Source organism: Suricata suricatta, chromosome 2 (genome assembly GCF_006229205.1).
Source record: "Suricata suricatta isolate VVHF042 chromosome 2, meerkat_22Aug2017_6uvM2_HiC, whole genome shotgun sequence".
Classification (NCBI taxonomy): domain Eukaryota; kingdom Metazoa; phylum Chordata; class Mammalia; order Carnivora; family Herpestidae; genus Suricata; species Suricata suricatta.
In genome coordinates, this window is record NC_043701.1 from 49,668,372 (window position 1) to 49,685,743 (window position 17,372).

A 17,372-nucleotide genomic window follows, 5' to 3' on the forward strand; every position below is an offset into this window, starting at 1 on the left:
CAGCAAGAATCCCCAAATACACTATGTATGTGGCGGCACATTCCATTAAAGATTTATGGTGATGTCGTACTGTGTATGTCAGGTCCTGTTGTTTTATAGCAACATTTTCAAAGCTAACTGAAAGTATGGTTGAAAACTGCCAAGCCCTATATTAGTAAGATAACTCTAATTACACTCCAAACTTGGAAGTATGAACCTTGTGGAAGCAGGGGAGTAATTAGTCATATTGGCTACTCTAGATGCTGACTGCAATCAGAAAAACTCTAATAGATGTGTCAAAATCTCAAGTAGTAGTACTGAAAACGGATGCACTGCTAACATTTCCAACAACCAGATTAACAGAATATACTTTGAAAGAGGCCCAGGCTGATTCTTTCCACTTTTTCCAGGGTGTGAACTCAGCCAACATAACTTGCTCCTTGCTTCACCCATTTCTCAAAAGTTTGGATCTACTGACCACAAAAAAAGGAAGTTCATCAGCAGTTTGCAAAGGAACAATTTGAAAGAGAAATGCATTAAATCCTCAGGGAAATTAAACCCAAATAATCCAATAACAGTGTTACAAAATTAACCTTAGACTATGAATTGAATTAATTGCCTCCTACTGTGGGGCTTCTTGGCTAGCACAGACTAAAACAAATGAGACCAATGATGTCAGCTGCCTTTAAGAGTGGCTGCAGGCAAGTGTGACCTTGGGGTACTGGAGAGTTTGCCCATTGTTGTTTCCCTAATTCATCCTGGAGATATATAATATAGAAAAAGGTCTTCACTTCTGCCCATCACAAACCTCAAATCATGGTAGGTTCTGGAAGAGGCTCCAGATGGTACAAACTGTGACACAAAAAGATGTGATTTTTATCATTTGCTCTTCTGTGTATTCACCTCTAGGTGTCTGTATCTAGAAGTAGCTAAAATCAATCACTATGAGGTCTTTTTTCTTTGAGAGGGTTGAATGGGCAGATAGGAACAAGTAATGATTTCTCTAGAATCTAGGTAGTCTCCTGATAAGACAGGTCTTTAAGAATACCAGTCAAATGTTCCAAAAGAGACTCACTTTGGCATTTCAGTAAATAGCAGCTTATTTCTATAAATTCTTCTCTTATGCCATGATGTCAGTATGCCTGTGGCAATGTGAGATTACCTAAATAATATGGGCCAGGGGACCAACAAAATTAGCATGCCTGTGACTTACCAAACCACTGCTAGGGTTCTTAAGGGCTTTGAGAAGGTAAGTAGGATGGAGCAGCAGCATAGAAATAAAATCCCAGTGATTTATATGGTTTTGCCAAATAAGGCCCACAGGGCAAATACAAAAGGCATGGAACTTTCCCCCAGCTTCTCCGGAGACAGCCAGTTTGTCAAAACGCCTGCACGTGGTCTGACGCCCACCTTTCACGTCGCAGCTGACATTTACTCCTGAAGCTTTTTCATAACCAAACAGCAGTTTACAAAAAGTTAATTAATGGCATTTTATTTGGATGTTATGTGACTTAGATGCTTTTTACATTCTTAATTTTCTTTGACATTTTGAAATTACTATGCCTCATTCTTTTGTGAGGGTAAAAACAAATTTTGTTTAACATAGCTAGCATGTACTGAATATTATTTTTTTTCCTTCTGAAGAATTGACGCAAACACCAAAATATTTTTCATTTGAGCTCAAAGAAATGAAGCATTCCGTTTCTTTGGAATCTTAATTACCATGGCCCCAAATTTACCTAATTAGAAACTCCTTCATAATGAGGAAAATTATTTTCAAAGTTAATGAATTTGTAAACAGGAACATAGCTGTCTTTCCAGAATGAATTACCCACATTCCTTAAATACATAGTTCAGTTAAACACTCTAATTAATATTAGGACTTAAAACATGTGGGATTGGTTTCACTGATAAATCCATCTTTCCTTTGTTTTTAGACAGTATAAAAAGACCACGATTCCACATCTTGTAGACATCAGGTTGCACACAGAAACTTAATTCTAGAGTCTGAACAAAATGAAAGTTATTTCATCAAAATGCTTTATTTTATTGACTTTAGCCACTTCAAGCTTGTTAACATCAAGCATCTTTTGTACAGATGAATTAACGATGTCCAGTTTTCACAGCAAGGAAAATTATGATGAATATTCTGAGGTAAGTCTTTTAACTATCCAACATGACTAGCATTAACTATATATATGTCCTAAATCTAATGCTTTTTTGTATTTTGTAAAGAGTAAGGAATAAGTTTGTGCTTTATTGTTTGTCTAACTGAAGCCTTTCCATGACAGTGGACTGATACAGTTTGTAATTTTTAACAAACAGCCTGACCTCCCGAGTGAAATTTATATACAATTTATATAACAAGTATAAGGTGCATTAGTAATTTTCAATGGACTCAGAAGTACAGGGTTGTAATAAATAATTGCTGATACAAGATCTGGATACACAGAACATATGGATGGGCTTCAACTACAAACAAAACAAACAAAAATATAAGGGTTATATTTTCTACTTAGCAATGATGAACTGGTAAGTTTATGGTAAATCTACATCTAAGTAAAATAGTTATCCCTAGATGGTGGAATTGCAAGTTATTTTTATTTTCTTCTGTATGCTTTTATATATTTTCCAAATTTGCTGAAATGAGTACATATTACTTTTTACAATCAGAAAAATAATCGTTTAAAAATCTTAGCGGGGCACCTGGGTGGCTCAGACAGGTCATGATCTCATGGCTTCTGAGTTCACCCCGGGCTCTGTCCTGACCTCGCAGAGCCTGGAGCCTGCTTCGGATTCAGTGTCTCCCTCCTTCTTGGCCCCTCCCACCCCCTCTCTCATAACTAAGTAAACATTAAAAAAAAATTTTTTAATCTTCTTAGGGACAAATTTTCATGAGAAAGCTAAATCTAATTAAATATTTGTTGTATTTTAAGTGGTTCCTTTAAAAAATTTTTTAATGTTTATTTAGTTTGGAGAGAGAGACAGAGTGCAAATGGGGGAGAGGAGAGAAAAAAGGAAATACAGAAACTGAAACAGGCTCCAGGCTCTGAGCTGTCAGCACTGAGACCACCACAGGGCTCGAACTCACAAATGGTGAGATTGTGACTGAGCCACCCAGGCACCCCTTAAGCGGTTCCTTTAAAGTTGGTGTATTAGTGGTGCAGTAACCCGCAAACCAACCACTGCTTTAATAAAAATGTAGTTTATATACTAATAAAAATGCAAGCAGTTTCTTGAGCAATGCTTTTAGAGTGGAGCTCGGAATATGAGCAGGTAAGAAAGCAATTCAATGGAGCTTCCTCCAACTGTTCCCCAAAACCTGGCTAGCAGGCTTCATGTATCTGCCCCTCGTTTCATGCATCCACCACGTTGGCATTTAAAAAGAGGAGACGCAAGAGACATGAAGGTGCAGTAGAAGGCTTCTCTAAACTCAAAATATAAAAATATATGAAATACCTCATAAACAGCATGAATCAAAAACTGAAGGAGAATAACAAGGAAAATAAACCGTTGCCTCATTTCAATACTTTATTATGTTCCTGCTGCTCGAATACATTGCTGTATTCACTATATGTTTTTTATTAATATTTTATGGTGGTCTTACAATAGTCAAGGGACAGAGAAACTTGATTGCTTTAAGAAGCCTAATGCGAATCCTTTATTTAAAAATTTTGCACATGAAAACAGAAACTTTGTTTATAGCTTTAACACTTCTGCAAATCAAAGTCTGGATGTAAGTCAGTTTGGGGTTTATACCTGCTACCGATAATAATAACTTATTTTAATACTCATTTCTAATCATAGCCTAAAGGAGACCCTAAGGGAGAAAAGGAAAGGAGTCTCAGTTTTGAAGAACTACAAGACTGGGGTCCAAAAACCATCATTAAGATGAGTGCACCCACCGTCAACAAAATGCCACACTCCGCCGCCAATTTGCCATTGAGATTTGGGAGGACCATGGAGGAAGAAAGAAGCACCGGGGCAACGGCCAACCTGCCTCTGAGATTTGGAAGAAGAATAAAGGAAAGTATCTCAGGACATGTTCCTAATCTGCCCCAAAGGTTTGGGAGAACAACAGCCAAAAGCATTGCCAAGACGCAGAGTGATTTGCTCCAACAATCCATGCTTTCCCCATCTGCCAACGAGTTACTTTACTCTATGAACTGCCAGCCCCGAGAAATCCAGCATCCTGATCAAAAACACTCATGGTAAATACCTGAAAACCAGTTAGAATGCATGGGCCGTTATAGACAGCTGGTCCAGAAACATTAAAAAGGATGACCTCTTTTCAAAAGTTTCTGAGAAAGTTAGGTTTCTTAGAAGGGAGAAAGTAAAGAGACAGGGAAATGAATACGTGAACTGAGAACTATGGACGGGTCGGATATAAACATGCCCACAGGGGTCCTGAGGTGGTTCTCCCTGAGCCACTCGCGGGCATCAATCTTATCACTCGATAGCCACACACTGAGTAGGGAAATTCAATGACAGCCTTGGGGATTTAAGCCGATGACATACTGTCCAACATCTGATCTCTTTAACGTAAAAGGGCCCATATGAGGGAATTGCCTACAAGCACAGAGGATGCCATTTCAATACACCAGGTCTCAAAAACAGAAGGTTTTCTTCCTCAACTTTAAATCAATTTTTTTTCTTTTTTCTGGATCTCATTTTATAAATGAGTTCTATTCCTATCATTGTTTGTATTAGTAAGTATTTTCATTAAGTATCTACTATGTACAAATCAAAAAACAAGAGTCATAAAATTAGTAGGAAAGCAACCTCTTATTTTCTTTTTTGTTAATGTTTTTAATGTTTATTTATTTTTGAGAGAGACAGAGCATGAGTTGGGAGGGGCAGAGAGAGAGGGAGACACAGAATCTGAAGCAGCCTCCAAGCTCCAAGCTGTCAGCCCAGGGCCCTGCTTGACCCCACAAACCGGGAGATTGTGACCTGAGCCAAAGTCACACATGCAGCCAACTGAGCCAGCCAGGGATCCCTCTCATTTTCTAGTAGAGAGTATATATAAAAACAACAACAAAAAATGTATATAGAGTAGAACATGACACTTCAAGGCCTATAGAAAGTCAAGCAGCAAGCCATGACACCTCATAAGTGAGACCTTTTCAGAACATTCCTAGTTTATTTTTTACATGGTTCTTATTCCCATCTGACATATTTTTAGGGTCCATTCTCCTTTACTAGAATTTTGGGTCCATAAATCCCATGCTTTTTGTCCATTGCATGGCACATGGACAGTGCCCACGGGGGAAAAAGAGTATTTTTACATGTTGCAATCTGGGAAGTTTCATCAGTTAGACTTTGAAAGAAGGTTCTGTTTTGAACATTCAGAGACAGTCAGGAAAATAGAAGATACTTTCTGGCCAAGAGAGAAGTGTGAACAATGGTACTAAAGCAAGGGTGAGCCCAGCTCAGCTAAGGTTCAGTTTGGCGAGAGAGGCAGGGGTGCAAAGAGGAGAGGAAAGAAGACGACAAAGTTGAGGTAAGAGCAGACAGCGCAGACTCAGCACCAAGTAAAGGACTTTGGATGTTATTCATCAAGAAAAGGACGGGGCGCCTGGGTGGCTCAGTCAGTTCCAACTTCGGCTCAGGTCATGATCACGCAGTTCCTGAGTTCCAGCCCCTTGTTGGGCTCTGTGCTGACAGCTCAGAGCTTGGAGTCTGCTTCCCATTCTGTGTCTCCCTCTCTCTCTGCCCCTGCCCTGCTTATGCTTGCTCTCTCTCTCAAAAATAAGTAAACATTAGAAAAGGAAAGGAGAACTACTGAAGTTTCTGCTGAGGTTGTGAGATCTCGTTCGGGGGTAGAATTTGGCAAATAACCAGATGTTGGGAGAGGAGCAGTGAGGAGGGAGAGAAGTGAGTCCAGGGTAAGTTGGTAAGTCTGAGCACCCCAACACGAACTCAGGATCTCATCACCATGTCACTCATTTGAAGTGCAATGCACTTCAACTCAAGTATAATTAAGCAATTAGGATCATGGCTTGTATTTTTATATGCACTTATGCTACTGTTATGATGGATGAGAACATGTTGTCCTGCTTACATTTTAGGAGACTGGCATTCAAGAAAATAGATGATTCAGAACTGAAACAAGAAAAATAAGAAATCTGGAGAGCTTGTCCCTAAAGATGATGTAAAGCTGTGGCTGTAATCTGCAAACAACTCTACAGCGAAGACAACAATGAATGAGGAGTCATGGTACTCTTTTGATGGGTTATCGCTGACAACAATGTTTCCTTGTCACTAAAGCTAGTATCTTAAAAGTTATTTAAAATGTTTTAAAGAATACTGTAATGTAAAGATGAAGTAATTTTTGTGTAAATAAAAAGAGCATTGCAAACACTTAAGAAGCCTCTGATAATGGGAAAAGAGGGGAGGGCCGGGGGGGGGGGGCCTGAAGCCACACCACTCTCTTACGTAAATATCATGAACACAGCCACAAAGAAGTAAAAAATTAAACAGAAGAGTAACCAGACAAATAGTACTGTGAAATTTAAATAATTTAAGAGAGTAACACGGTTGACAGATGAACTAGAATAACAAATCACTTACAGATACATTTTTATACACCCCTTTCTTCTACTGCATCAACTGTTAGTGACTCTATAACAAGTTAAAATTTTTCTAAAAAGAGAGATTAAAATGAAAAAGGCAATTATTAAATAGCTCTTTAAGTGTCTCTCTATCTGTATCTGGAAATTTGCCTTCTGGTGTGTTTCTTTTCTCCTCATTTAAGATTTCAAGTTTTTTATTTGCAGAAAAAATCTGGTCACTCCTAAACTAACAGCTTATAAACACAGTACACCACATACAAATGCACAATTATTTGACTTTAGTCATAGAACATGAAGCCCTTAATCAGATATAGCTGGTTTATTGAATAGTCTCAAATCCATTGGGTGCAAATAAGAAATAGTATTATTTTTCTCCTATGCTGCCCCCAGCTGGGCTGATTTGAATCTCCTTTCCCTGCTGGGTAGTGATCCTTTAATGATACCCTGGACAGAGTCTATAACTTCCTTGGTCACTTCCTGATATTAAAAAACTCAGTCAAATCCACAAGAAACAGGCTCTTAACTATAGAGAATGAACCAATAGTTACAAGAAGGGAGGTGGGGGAGGGGTTGAGTGAAATAGGTGAAGGGGATTAAGGAGGGCACTTGTGAGGAGCGCCGAGTGTTGCATGGAAGTGTTGAATCACTTAACTGTCTACCTGAAACTAATATTATACTGTCTGTTAAATAACTGGAATTAAGAGAAAAAAAAAAAACTCAGTCCAGTTGAAGGTAGCAAACTCATACCCAAAGCAAAGTTTCCCTTCCCCCACTGCTGGCTGGGTTGAAGCAGGAAATGGGCATCTCTTTGCTCTTCCTCTCCTCCTCCCCTTCCTCATCTCAGAGGTAAGGTGGTAAGAGGCAAAATGGTAGCCCTCTGAAAAACAATCTCCTCTCCTGTCTTCTGTCTAGGGTGTCTGGATGGGCAAAGGAGGGATGGGGGTAGGACATCAAGAGAAGCCATTCTGCCCTCTCTATACGTTACTGCTTCTACAAGTGAGTTCTTCAGGAAGCCCTGCAGGGACCTTCACCTGCCCAGGTCACTGACCTTGGAGTCCTGGATGCTACTTGATCTCTTCCAACTACTGTTATCTCACCTGCACTCCCCACAGCTTCTTACTGCCAGAAGGGCTGGAGCCAGCCACCCTCCCAGTGTCCACTGGACCCACAGAAAATGCCGCCATCCTCGAAGGCCAAGGGCTGGACTGCCTACTGGCCCTCGACTGTTCCACTGCTGCCCCTCTTTGTCCCCAACCCTCTTTGCCCTGCTTAAGAGGGGCAGGGGCCCATCAGTAAGTCTACTGCTAAGCAAACAGCCAGTCAGAAGTAAACTGCCAATGTCCGCTTCGTGACCTTGCTCTCTATAAAGGAATTTTCCGGGAGCCTCTCTTCCTTGGCTTCAGGATGAGGAGCAGCAGGCCTCCTTCGGACTAACCTTTCATACATAGCTGGGCGGGGCATGGGCCAATGCAGGGGCTGGTATGGCTCCACCACCCACCTCTTTGTAAGCCCTTAAGGGGCATCTGGTCCCCCATCCACATTTTTCATTACAATGTTAGGTATTTTGCAACACCTTTGTACATACATCCAAGTTTGGTCCCTAGTTACTAATTCCGAGCAACAGAGAAAATATGTGCAACATCCTGATACACTAATAAGGAAATAAACAAAAGGCCATTTGATCCCTTGATACTATATAACATAGGGAAATCTCTTGTACTATAACATGGGTTCTTCACCTAAACCCTTGAAATATAAAAAAAGTGTTAGGCAAATAACCAGCCATCAGCTGTCCCCCTACCTACTTGGCTTACTCCGTCTCACCAGCCCCTTTGCCAGCTTCCACAAGAAACCAGTCACATAAGGGAGTGTGCAACTTTGCTAAGGATTTGTGGGGTCTTGAGAAAGGGATCACTTTGCAGAGCATTTCACTAAAAAAGTCTCAATTAGACAAGTCTCTTCTCCCACGTGGACATTAGTAAGTTCCTTTCCTCTTCTGATCTCTGTTCCTCACCCCAGGGTAGCCTCATGGGTATACAACATGCAGTCACACAGGGCCCTCACTTGGTTAAATGCTCTGTTGTTGCCTACTTGAAATTCATAATAATTTTAAACAAGGGGCCTCTATTTTTATTTTGCACCAGGCTGCTCAAATTATGTAGCCTGTCTGGCTCTTCTGGCTCTTCTTCCCACAGTCCTCATATTCAATCCCTCCCCGTGTTATTAATCAGACCAGCTCCCATTTTCCACATGACACCCAAGGGCCAGCCTGACACACAGGCCTGGTGGGTCTACTTAGGTCCTACAGTGGGTATCAATATACCCGCACAACTTGTGAGATAGGGTCAAAATGAAAATTTATGGGGCGCCTGCGTGGCTCAGTCGGTTAAACCTCCGACTTCAGCTCAGGTCAGATCTCACATTTGTGGGTTCGAGCCCCGCATCAGGCTCTGCGCTGACAGGTAGCTCAGAGTCTGGAGCCTGCTTCCAGTTCTGTGTCTCCTTCTCTCTCTGTCCCTCCCCCTCTCATCTGTCTCTCTCTGTATCAAAAATAAATAAAACATTAAAAAAAATTAAAAAAAAAATGAAAATTTATTTTTGCATCCCATACTTGCTTTAAAATGTAAGGGACAGGGGCGCCTGGGTGGCTCAGTCGGTTGAGCAGCCGGCTTTGGCTCAGGTCATGATCTCGTTGTTCATGGGTTTGAGCCCCGCATCGGGCTCTGTGCTGACAGCTAGCTCAGAGCCTGGAGGCTGCTTCAGATTCTGTATCTCCCTCTCTCTCTGACCCTCCCCTGCTCACGCTGCTTCTCTCTGTCTCTCAAAAATAAATAAAAACATTAAAAAAAAAAAGCTATCAGCAAAAAATAAAATAAAATAAAATGTAAGGGACAGGAAAGAGGGCATACAGCCCTTTTTTTTTTCGTAAATATTTTGCTACTATGTATTAGAACTTCACAGTTCTTAAGTGATGTCAGTCCCTTGGTCTCTCTAAGTCAAAAAGGCAGTCAATTCCATTGTAGTCAGCATTCCAGTCTGTTTTCGGCCATCCACCCATTCATTCTCCACTGTTACGGTGTGAGGCCTGAGTTCAAGGTCAGGATTGTACTCAACTTCTGCTTCTCTTCCAGCCTCACCTGCTTCCTTGCTCTCTGGCTGCTTTGTTGGATTGGACTGTGACAGAAGACAACTTGAGATGAGAAGCAAGGGGTTGGGACAGTTCTTACTGGGATGGATGGACTCACCTCTGGGACCCATTGCTGGCCCTCTCCCTCCAAATTCTCTGGTCCTATGATATGTTCCAATCCCCAAGCTGGCCTCAGCTCTTGCCCTAGGACACAGGCACCCACTACACATGCCCATTTTTCCTCTGAGGGTCCTTTTCAGTAGAGCTCAAAATGGCTCTCTCAAACCTCTCTTTACCAAAGTCTGGTCACACACAGTTCACCCCTCATGCTGCAAACCCTCCAACACGCCTCTCTCCAGAAGCTTTAGCTCTTTGGCCTAGAGCTGAGGACCAGTCCTTTGCTTCTCTCAACCACATGGAACTCCACTTCTCACTCCCACCGTTGAAGAATAAGAAACGAAGTCTCTGACACCTGGGCATGGGTAGGGGGCATTCACAATGAGGTAAGAAAGCTCTCCAAAGAAATGTCTTCATAAACTCAAATCCTATCCCTATATAGTCTGTAAGTGGGTAAGAGAACTGGGGACTAGTAGAACCTCTTTCCAGCCGCTTCCTTCAGAGTCTGCAAATGGCACTCTTGCTTTGGAATTTTACGTCTGCTAGATTTCAGTGTGCGGTTAAAACTTCATTTTTGACATCCTTTGCAACAATGATGGGTCAATCTCTCCTAGGAGGAATGCTTACAGCTCCTAAAAATGACACTTTCTCTGAATCGTGACACATATATGTACATTTTTTGGAAGAAGAGTTTGAAGCTCTTGGATAGACTCTCCATGGTTTTTGTGATCCCCATAAAGTGTAAGAATCACTGCAATAGAAGATTTTTATTTCTAGAATTACTTGAATTAATGTCTAATTCAGTTTATAAGTGAATACTGTTATCTGATTGGACATTTAAGTGCTGAGGACATAATGCCAAAACAATCAGAATCACTCAAGTGGTTTAACCTGAATCTTTCTCCAAATTCTGACTTTGTACAGCAGCATAAAGTGGACGTGACATGGTAATTATGCTCTTCTCCTCAGTGTGAATTCCTAGGCACATCCCCCAAATGTCCCCCATTCTATGCCCCTCCTCCTCTCTTCCAACACTTCCCTTCTTCCCCAAGGATGTTCCATTTGAATTGGTCCTGACCTAAGACTCAGCCAGCTTGTAACAGAGAGCAAAGTGTGGGGACTTCAGGGAAAGCTGGGGTTGACAACATCAATGATTTTCATGGAAGGTGACTTCCATGTGATCTGAGGTCCACATTTCATATATCACACTATGACAATGACCTTGAGAAATAAAAAAAAAAGGAAAAAAATGTACTGACTCTGGGACCAATTTCTCAGGGAGAAAAATGAAAGGTCAGTGTTCACCTAAGTGTGACCGATAAAATGAAATAGGCAAGAAAGGTGAGAGCACCAGCCTCCACTTACTTCATGTGTGTTTTTTTTTCTTTTTTTGTCCTAAAGCTCCTCCAGCAGACATTATTTGACACTTACTCTTCCTTTGGAACTTATCCTGTTATTTAATGAACATCCAAATTACCTGTTATTCCTAGACACACAAACTTTCACGTTTCTGTACCTCCCCCAGCATAATAAGAGTGACAATTTATTATTATAACTATGTCTGTTTTAACATTTAATGCTGTTTTAACTATTTCTGTGATGTTCATTTTTTTTAAAAAACTACTGTTTATTTACTTTTGAGAGAGAGAGAGAGAGAGAGATCATGAGCAGGGAAGGGGCAGAAAGAGAGAGGAAGACACAGAATCCGAAGCAAGCTCCAGGCTCTGAGGTGTCAGCACAGAGCCCAATGTGAGGCTTGAACAAACCATGAGATCGGGAGCTGAGCCAGTCAGACACTTACCCGACTGAGCCACCCAGGCGCCCAGATGCTCATTTTTATACATGAGAAGTAAGCTCAGAAAGAACCTTCTGAAGAAGCATGAGTTACCAAGTGGGAAAACTGAGACCTGGGTGACTTCAAAGTTTGGGCTCTTCCTCCTCTACCCCCACTACACAACCACCTCCCGTCCGGCCCCCAAACATTGTAAGCATTCAGGAAACATGTGTAGAATTAAGCTTCAAAGAAGAAAACATGAGCGCACTGGAACCCAGGAACAAATCCAGAGTGTTTTACATACAGAGTTTATAAAGAGGGAGGGAGGGAAAGAAGGAAGGAAGGAAAAAAGACCACAGATTTCTGGACAGCTTTCACTTATTGTTCCTTAAGAACAGGTAAGTATCTACCTTAAGAACAGGTAAGGAGGTGCCTACTGCATCACTAATGAATGACTATAAAGGATAAAAAGATTGCAGAATAAACTCTAAAGAAACATTAATTATTCACTTTTTTCCCTGTAGCAGACCGAGTGCTATTGTTGATGATGAAACTCAACTACCTGTTTCTGCTTCAGTGGGAGAAGGAACTGGTCAAGAGAGCTGCTAAAATACATAGTCACTGGCAAGTGGAGCGGGGAAGAAAGGTATTGGTAGGTAAACCCATCCTGAGAGACCTTTCACTCCCTGGGCTATTTGCAGCCTCTCACAGATCTCATTCATGAACTGGGACAAAGCAGTAAAGGCATTAAAATAAATCAGAAGGAAGTCTGCCCTAGCCCTCCAACATAATCATAGGTATATCCAGGTGATACAAGCCTTCCCCTTCCTCTCACCTAGACTGATGATGGTTGTCACTAACCACTTTGCCTTTTGCAGTCAGGCTGGAACTAGGAAAATATTATGTGGTGACAATCTGTCTCTCTCTATTATATCCAATGTTTATTTGGATTTACTATGTATTAATCTGGCCCTGAGTTCCTAAAATGCTTATTAGATATTACAAAATTTATTCATTGTTGTTAGAAGTATTAGGGGCACCAGGGTGGCTCAGTTGGTTAAGCGTCAGACTTCGGCTTGGGTCATGATCTCGTGGTTCGTGGGTTTGAGCCCTGCGCTGGGTTCTGTGCTGACAGCGCAGAGCCTGGAGCCTGCTTCCGATTCTGTGTCTCTCTCTCTCTGTGCTCCTTCCCTGTTCCTGCTCTGTTTCTCTTTCTCTTTCTCTCTCTCTCTCTCAAAAATGAATAAACATTTAAAAAAATTTTTTTAATCAGGGAGATTTCACTTAACCTTTTTTATGTATTCTTATTGTGGTAAAGTGTACACAACATAAAATTTACTACTTTAAGCATCTTTAAGTATACAAGTTCGTGGCATTGAGTACATTTCAAATGTGTCTTTTTAGATAGTCTGGCACTAATCTCTAATTGTACTCACACTATTAATACCTAAATCACCACATCCAAAGCTTTAGTATGATGTGCCTATCCCCCAAAATTCTATAACAATAAGGTTGATGTTTTCAGAGATGCCAACTCTGACAAACTCTTATGTGATTTAGGAATGTCACATTTTTCACCAGATCATTCAGTTTTTTCTATATTCCCTAGAAGCTGGTCTTGAAAGGGGGAATTTGTTGCTAATCTTTTCTTTTCTTCCTGATCTACTTTATCATTTCACCAGCTCAGAACGTATATGTGTTTCATCTGGGGCCAGAACTAGTGTTTTTCTGCAAATACCTGAAACAGTAAATGTCACTTTTAGCAGTCAGGTATGAGCAGACACTTATTTCAGAAAATGATGAAAAAATGAAGAGTTTAGTTAATTTAATTATCCTAAGAAATGAAGATGGTCAATAATCATTCATATGCTTGCTATTTTATAGCACTTTTCTGTGAACCTCAGAGCTCTAGCACATTCTTCCTAATAGTCTATTTTTGTCTTTCATATATCATGAAGTTTTCCTCTGATAATAGAACACCAAGCTAATATGTACAATCCTATGCTTAGGAAGTGGAAACTATTATTACCCATTATTCTCTTCCTTAATATAGGAACTATGAAAGAAGTAAAACAGGAAAATTGCTGTTAGAATCAGGAGTGGAATTAAACTATAATGAGACTAATGCCAAATTAATACTCTCTTCATAGAGGTAGAGAATTATTACTTTAATTGTGAAAAAAAATTATCTCAAAATTTATTTCTCACCAGATTTCCAGGAATTGGTATATTGTGGTTAATAAAACAGAAAATTATTGTTTCTCCTCCTTAAAATATGCAACTATAGTAATTAGCTACAAAGATGCACTCACATAATTTTCAAACCACTTTTAAAATACTATGAAATATTGTGTAGCTTTTCTCATGTAATTTAAAGCACTAAAATATAACTGATACTGCAAAATTACTTTTAACCACTAGAGGGCAGAAAATGCTCCACATCGTACATAACTAATTTCATGTCATTTTATTTTATTTTACAAAGTTTATTTATTTTTGAGAGAGACAGCAGGGGAGAGCGACAGAGTGGGGAAGGCAGAGACAGAGACAACGAGTCCCAAGCAGGCTTCATGCTGTCAGCACAGAGCCCAACACAGGGCTAGATCTTAGGAAGCATGAGATCATGACCTGAGCCAAAATAAAGAGTCAGACGCTTGACCGACTGAGCGACCCAGGTGCCCCTTAACTAATTTTAAATTCTTACACCAAAACAATAACCACCATCACCATCACAACAAAAAGTCCTAAGAGCCTCCTGTTTTATATGTACACTTAAGGCTCAGTTAACAACTTTAACCTAACGTAAATCACCTCAATTCCACAGTTTTTAGGAGGCCACAGTAAATAGTTTTCCAGCCTCAGGTTAGCTATGAGTTAAGGGTTATTAGCAACAGAGAATCTGCACATTCTTAAGGAAAAGTACTTTAAAAACAACAAACAGCACCCACTGAGAATCAGCAAGATTCTATGTTTAAATATCTCCAATGAAATGCAAAAGCTGTATCTATTATAAAATTGAAATAGTCACTGAAATTCCAAAGAGATCAAATATTAAAATAGTTACATTAGACAACTTAATATCTATATGTACCTTCTTTGAGCACAAACCAATTGTAGACTGACTTCTGGCAAGAATGTTTTTAGTCTCCTGTTAACACATCCTTTTGATCTAATTAACTTTTGTTTCCCTCCCATTTAAGCCATTTGCATTTCAGTAACTAAAGCGTTACTTTGTTTGATTAGAAACTACAACCTCTTCACTTTTTCACTCTCATTAATTAAAATGCATCGTGCTAAATTAAACCATTTGGCTTTCAGTCTGCGTGGGTGACATTTTAATAACTGCCCCTTCAACCTTGCCTCTCTGTCAATCTTGGCCATGTCCTACAGCACAGGATGGCGGGAGGGCAATGGTGGCAGCCCAAGAGAGGAATGGGGCAGGCACGGGGCCAGGGTTTACACTTCACTCAAGTCAGCAGTTTCTCTGATGCATGAGCCTTTCACTTGCCAATCACACCGGATAAGGCTTTTATCTTGTAGCGTTATGCATCACCTTACTCAAGACACTAAATCATTTCTGAAGCCTTGTTTCTTACTCTAAGCAAACCTGCTCTCCCCACTTTTCAGGTCTATGGGCACTGATCACGCTAATCCTGATAAGCCTGGCACAGTGGTACAGAGAAGCTGAGGGGTAGGGCAGGGTGGAGGTGTCACCTCCTTTAGACTCATGAAAGCAACGCACTTCTAAAATCAAGGCTACTCAGGGAAGAGAAAGGCTTCTGTAGTGCCTATTGGTGGAAATTACAAATTGGTGAGTGTGAAAGAAGCTTCTAACAAGTATAAGCTGCCCAGTAATGGATCTGATTCATATGCGCCGTGGAAAAGTGTGTGAGCAAAGACTGGATGGTTAAACACCAGGAATATCACAGACATCATTTCTGCACTGAGTGTCAAGTTATACTAATTGGCGTCCAAGCTTTATGAGTCTTCTTTAAAGATTAATTGTATGTTTAGAAAGAAATAGGTATACAAACTAAGAAGTCAAAAGAATTCTACAGGATTTAGGTGACTGCATCCCAGTTTTCCATGGATAGTTCTAATTTAGGTTTATTATCCTAGTGTGTTAATAGTGCCCCCCTTTCACCTATAAAAGGGCTCCAGCTGGATGAAAAATAACTGTCCCAAGCCCAACCTCATGCACTTCCAATTTCTATTCCTCAAAAGCAACTACTTTCATTTTCTTTAGGATTTTTTCTATGTGTTGTCAAATTTCCAAACAAACAAACAAGTATGATTATAGTATTTGCATCAAGAAGTACCTGTGGGAGCACCTGCGTGGCTCAGTCAGTTAAGTATCTGACTTCAACTCAGGTCATGATCTTACAGTTCAAGGGCTCAAGCCCTGCATCGAGCTCTGTGCTGACCGCTCAGAGCCTGGAGCCTGCTTCGGATCCTGTGTCTCCCTCTCGCTCTGCCCCTCCCCTGCTCACACTCTGTCTCTGTCTCCTAAAAATAAATAAATGTTAAAACAAAAAATTTTAAGTACCTCTGAATTCAAAGAGGGATGAGGTAGGTGGTATCACTGACTTAATCAAGTTGAAAGAGATTCTTCGAAGGATTGAAGACTTACTAATCTAATAATAACTTTTCTTCCTTCACACCGTTGGGATTTTATATCCATCCAAACTCTCAACAAAATACAAGGATAAGAAAAGTATTGACAGGCCATATGTACTCCAAAACTCCCCAGAGGGTTAGCCAAGGTTTCATCAGGCTCAAAACGTAGACTTCTCCCTCTGCACAGTCCTGCTTCCTTTCTCCCTTCCACGGGTGTTGATCTTTAACAGACATCTTGTACCCCAAAGTCCCTCTCAGCATCTGCTTCCAGAAAACCTAATCTATAGCAAATAGGAGATATGTTCAAAAGTCAAAGGGTACCAAAAAGGAATATGATAAAACACCTCTCTCCCTCGACTGAGTTTCAGTTACTAGTTCTCTTTCCCCAAGTCAACCAACGTAATGGGGCCAAGTTCTTGTGCATATTTCTAGAAGTACTTTGCATATATAAGAAATGTTATGTGTATACATATACGTATATATAGATAATTTTTAGAAAATACACAGTTTTCTTTCATTTACTAACAAATAGCATACCCTAAAACTGTTCTATACTTAGATTGGTGAACCAGTCTGGCCATTCAGCTAAGGCCATTTTATAAAGAGTCAGGGGTGGGGGAATAAAATAGACCCACCCTAACAAAGTCTAAAACCAAGCCTCATGTATGCTGGTAATTTAACTCCTGCTAGAATAAAACTCAATACTCTTTAAATACCAATAACATAATCTAAAGGATGATTCCAAAGTGTCTTACTTGAAAAACTGATGGAAGTAGGGACACCTGAGTGGCTGAGTTGGTTAAGCAAGTTGGTTAAGTTGGTTTCAGCTCAGGTCATGATCTCATGGTTTTGTGGGTTCAAGTCTGCATCAGTGCCAGTGCAGAGCCTGCTTAAGATTCTTTCTCCCTCTCTCTCTGCCCTACTTCCACTTGCACTGTCTCAGTCTCTCTCAAGATAAATAAGTAAACTTTAAAAAAGAAAGAAAAACTGACAGAGGTAGAATGATAACCTAATGGAGATTTAATGGAATGGCCAACATCAGAACATATCCAAGTCTGTGAACTAAAAGTGCAACCATTATACAGTGGGGCAATTGTTTTTTAGGAATCAAAGCTTTCCTACATACAAACATATAAAAGAGATTTTTAAACTGAGAGCTTCTTATCACACTATGGTGTTAATA

General features: G+C 40.3%; 1 protein-coding gene across 1 annotated transcript; it reads left to right on the plus strand.

Annotated features, from left to right (window-relative positions):
- Positions 1 to 1,995: 1,995 nt before the first annotated feature.
- NPVF (neuropeptide VF precursor) lies at positions 1,996 to 6,293 on the plus strand. The gene is made up of 3 exons (XM_029956263.1): positions 1,996 to 2,133; positions 3,787 to 4,190; positions 6,051 to 6,293. Exons 1-3 carry the CDS (start codon positions 1,996 to 1,998, stop codon positions 6,100 to 6,102), a joined length of 594 nt encoding a protein of 197 aa, XP_029812123.1. The 3' UTR covers positions 6,103 to 6,293.
- The last annotated feature ends 11,079 nt before the right edge of the window (positions 6,294 to 17,372 follow it).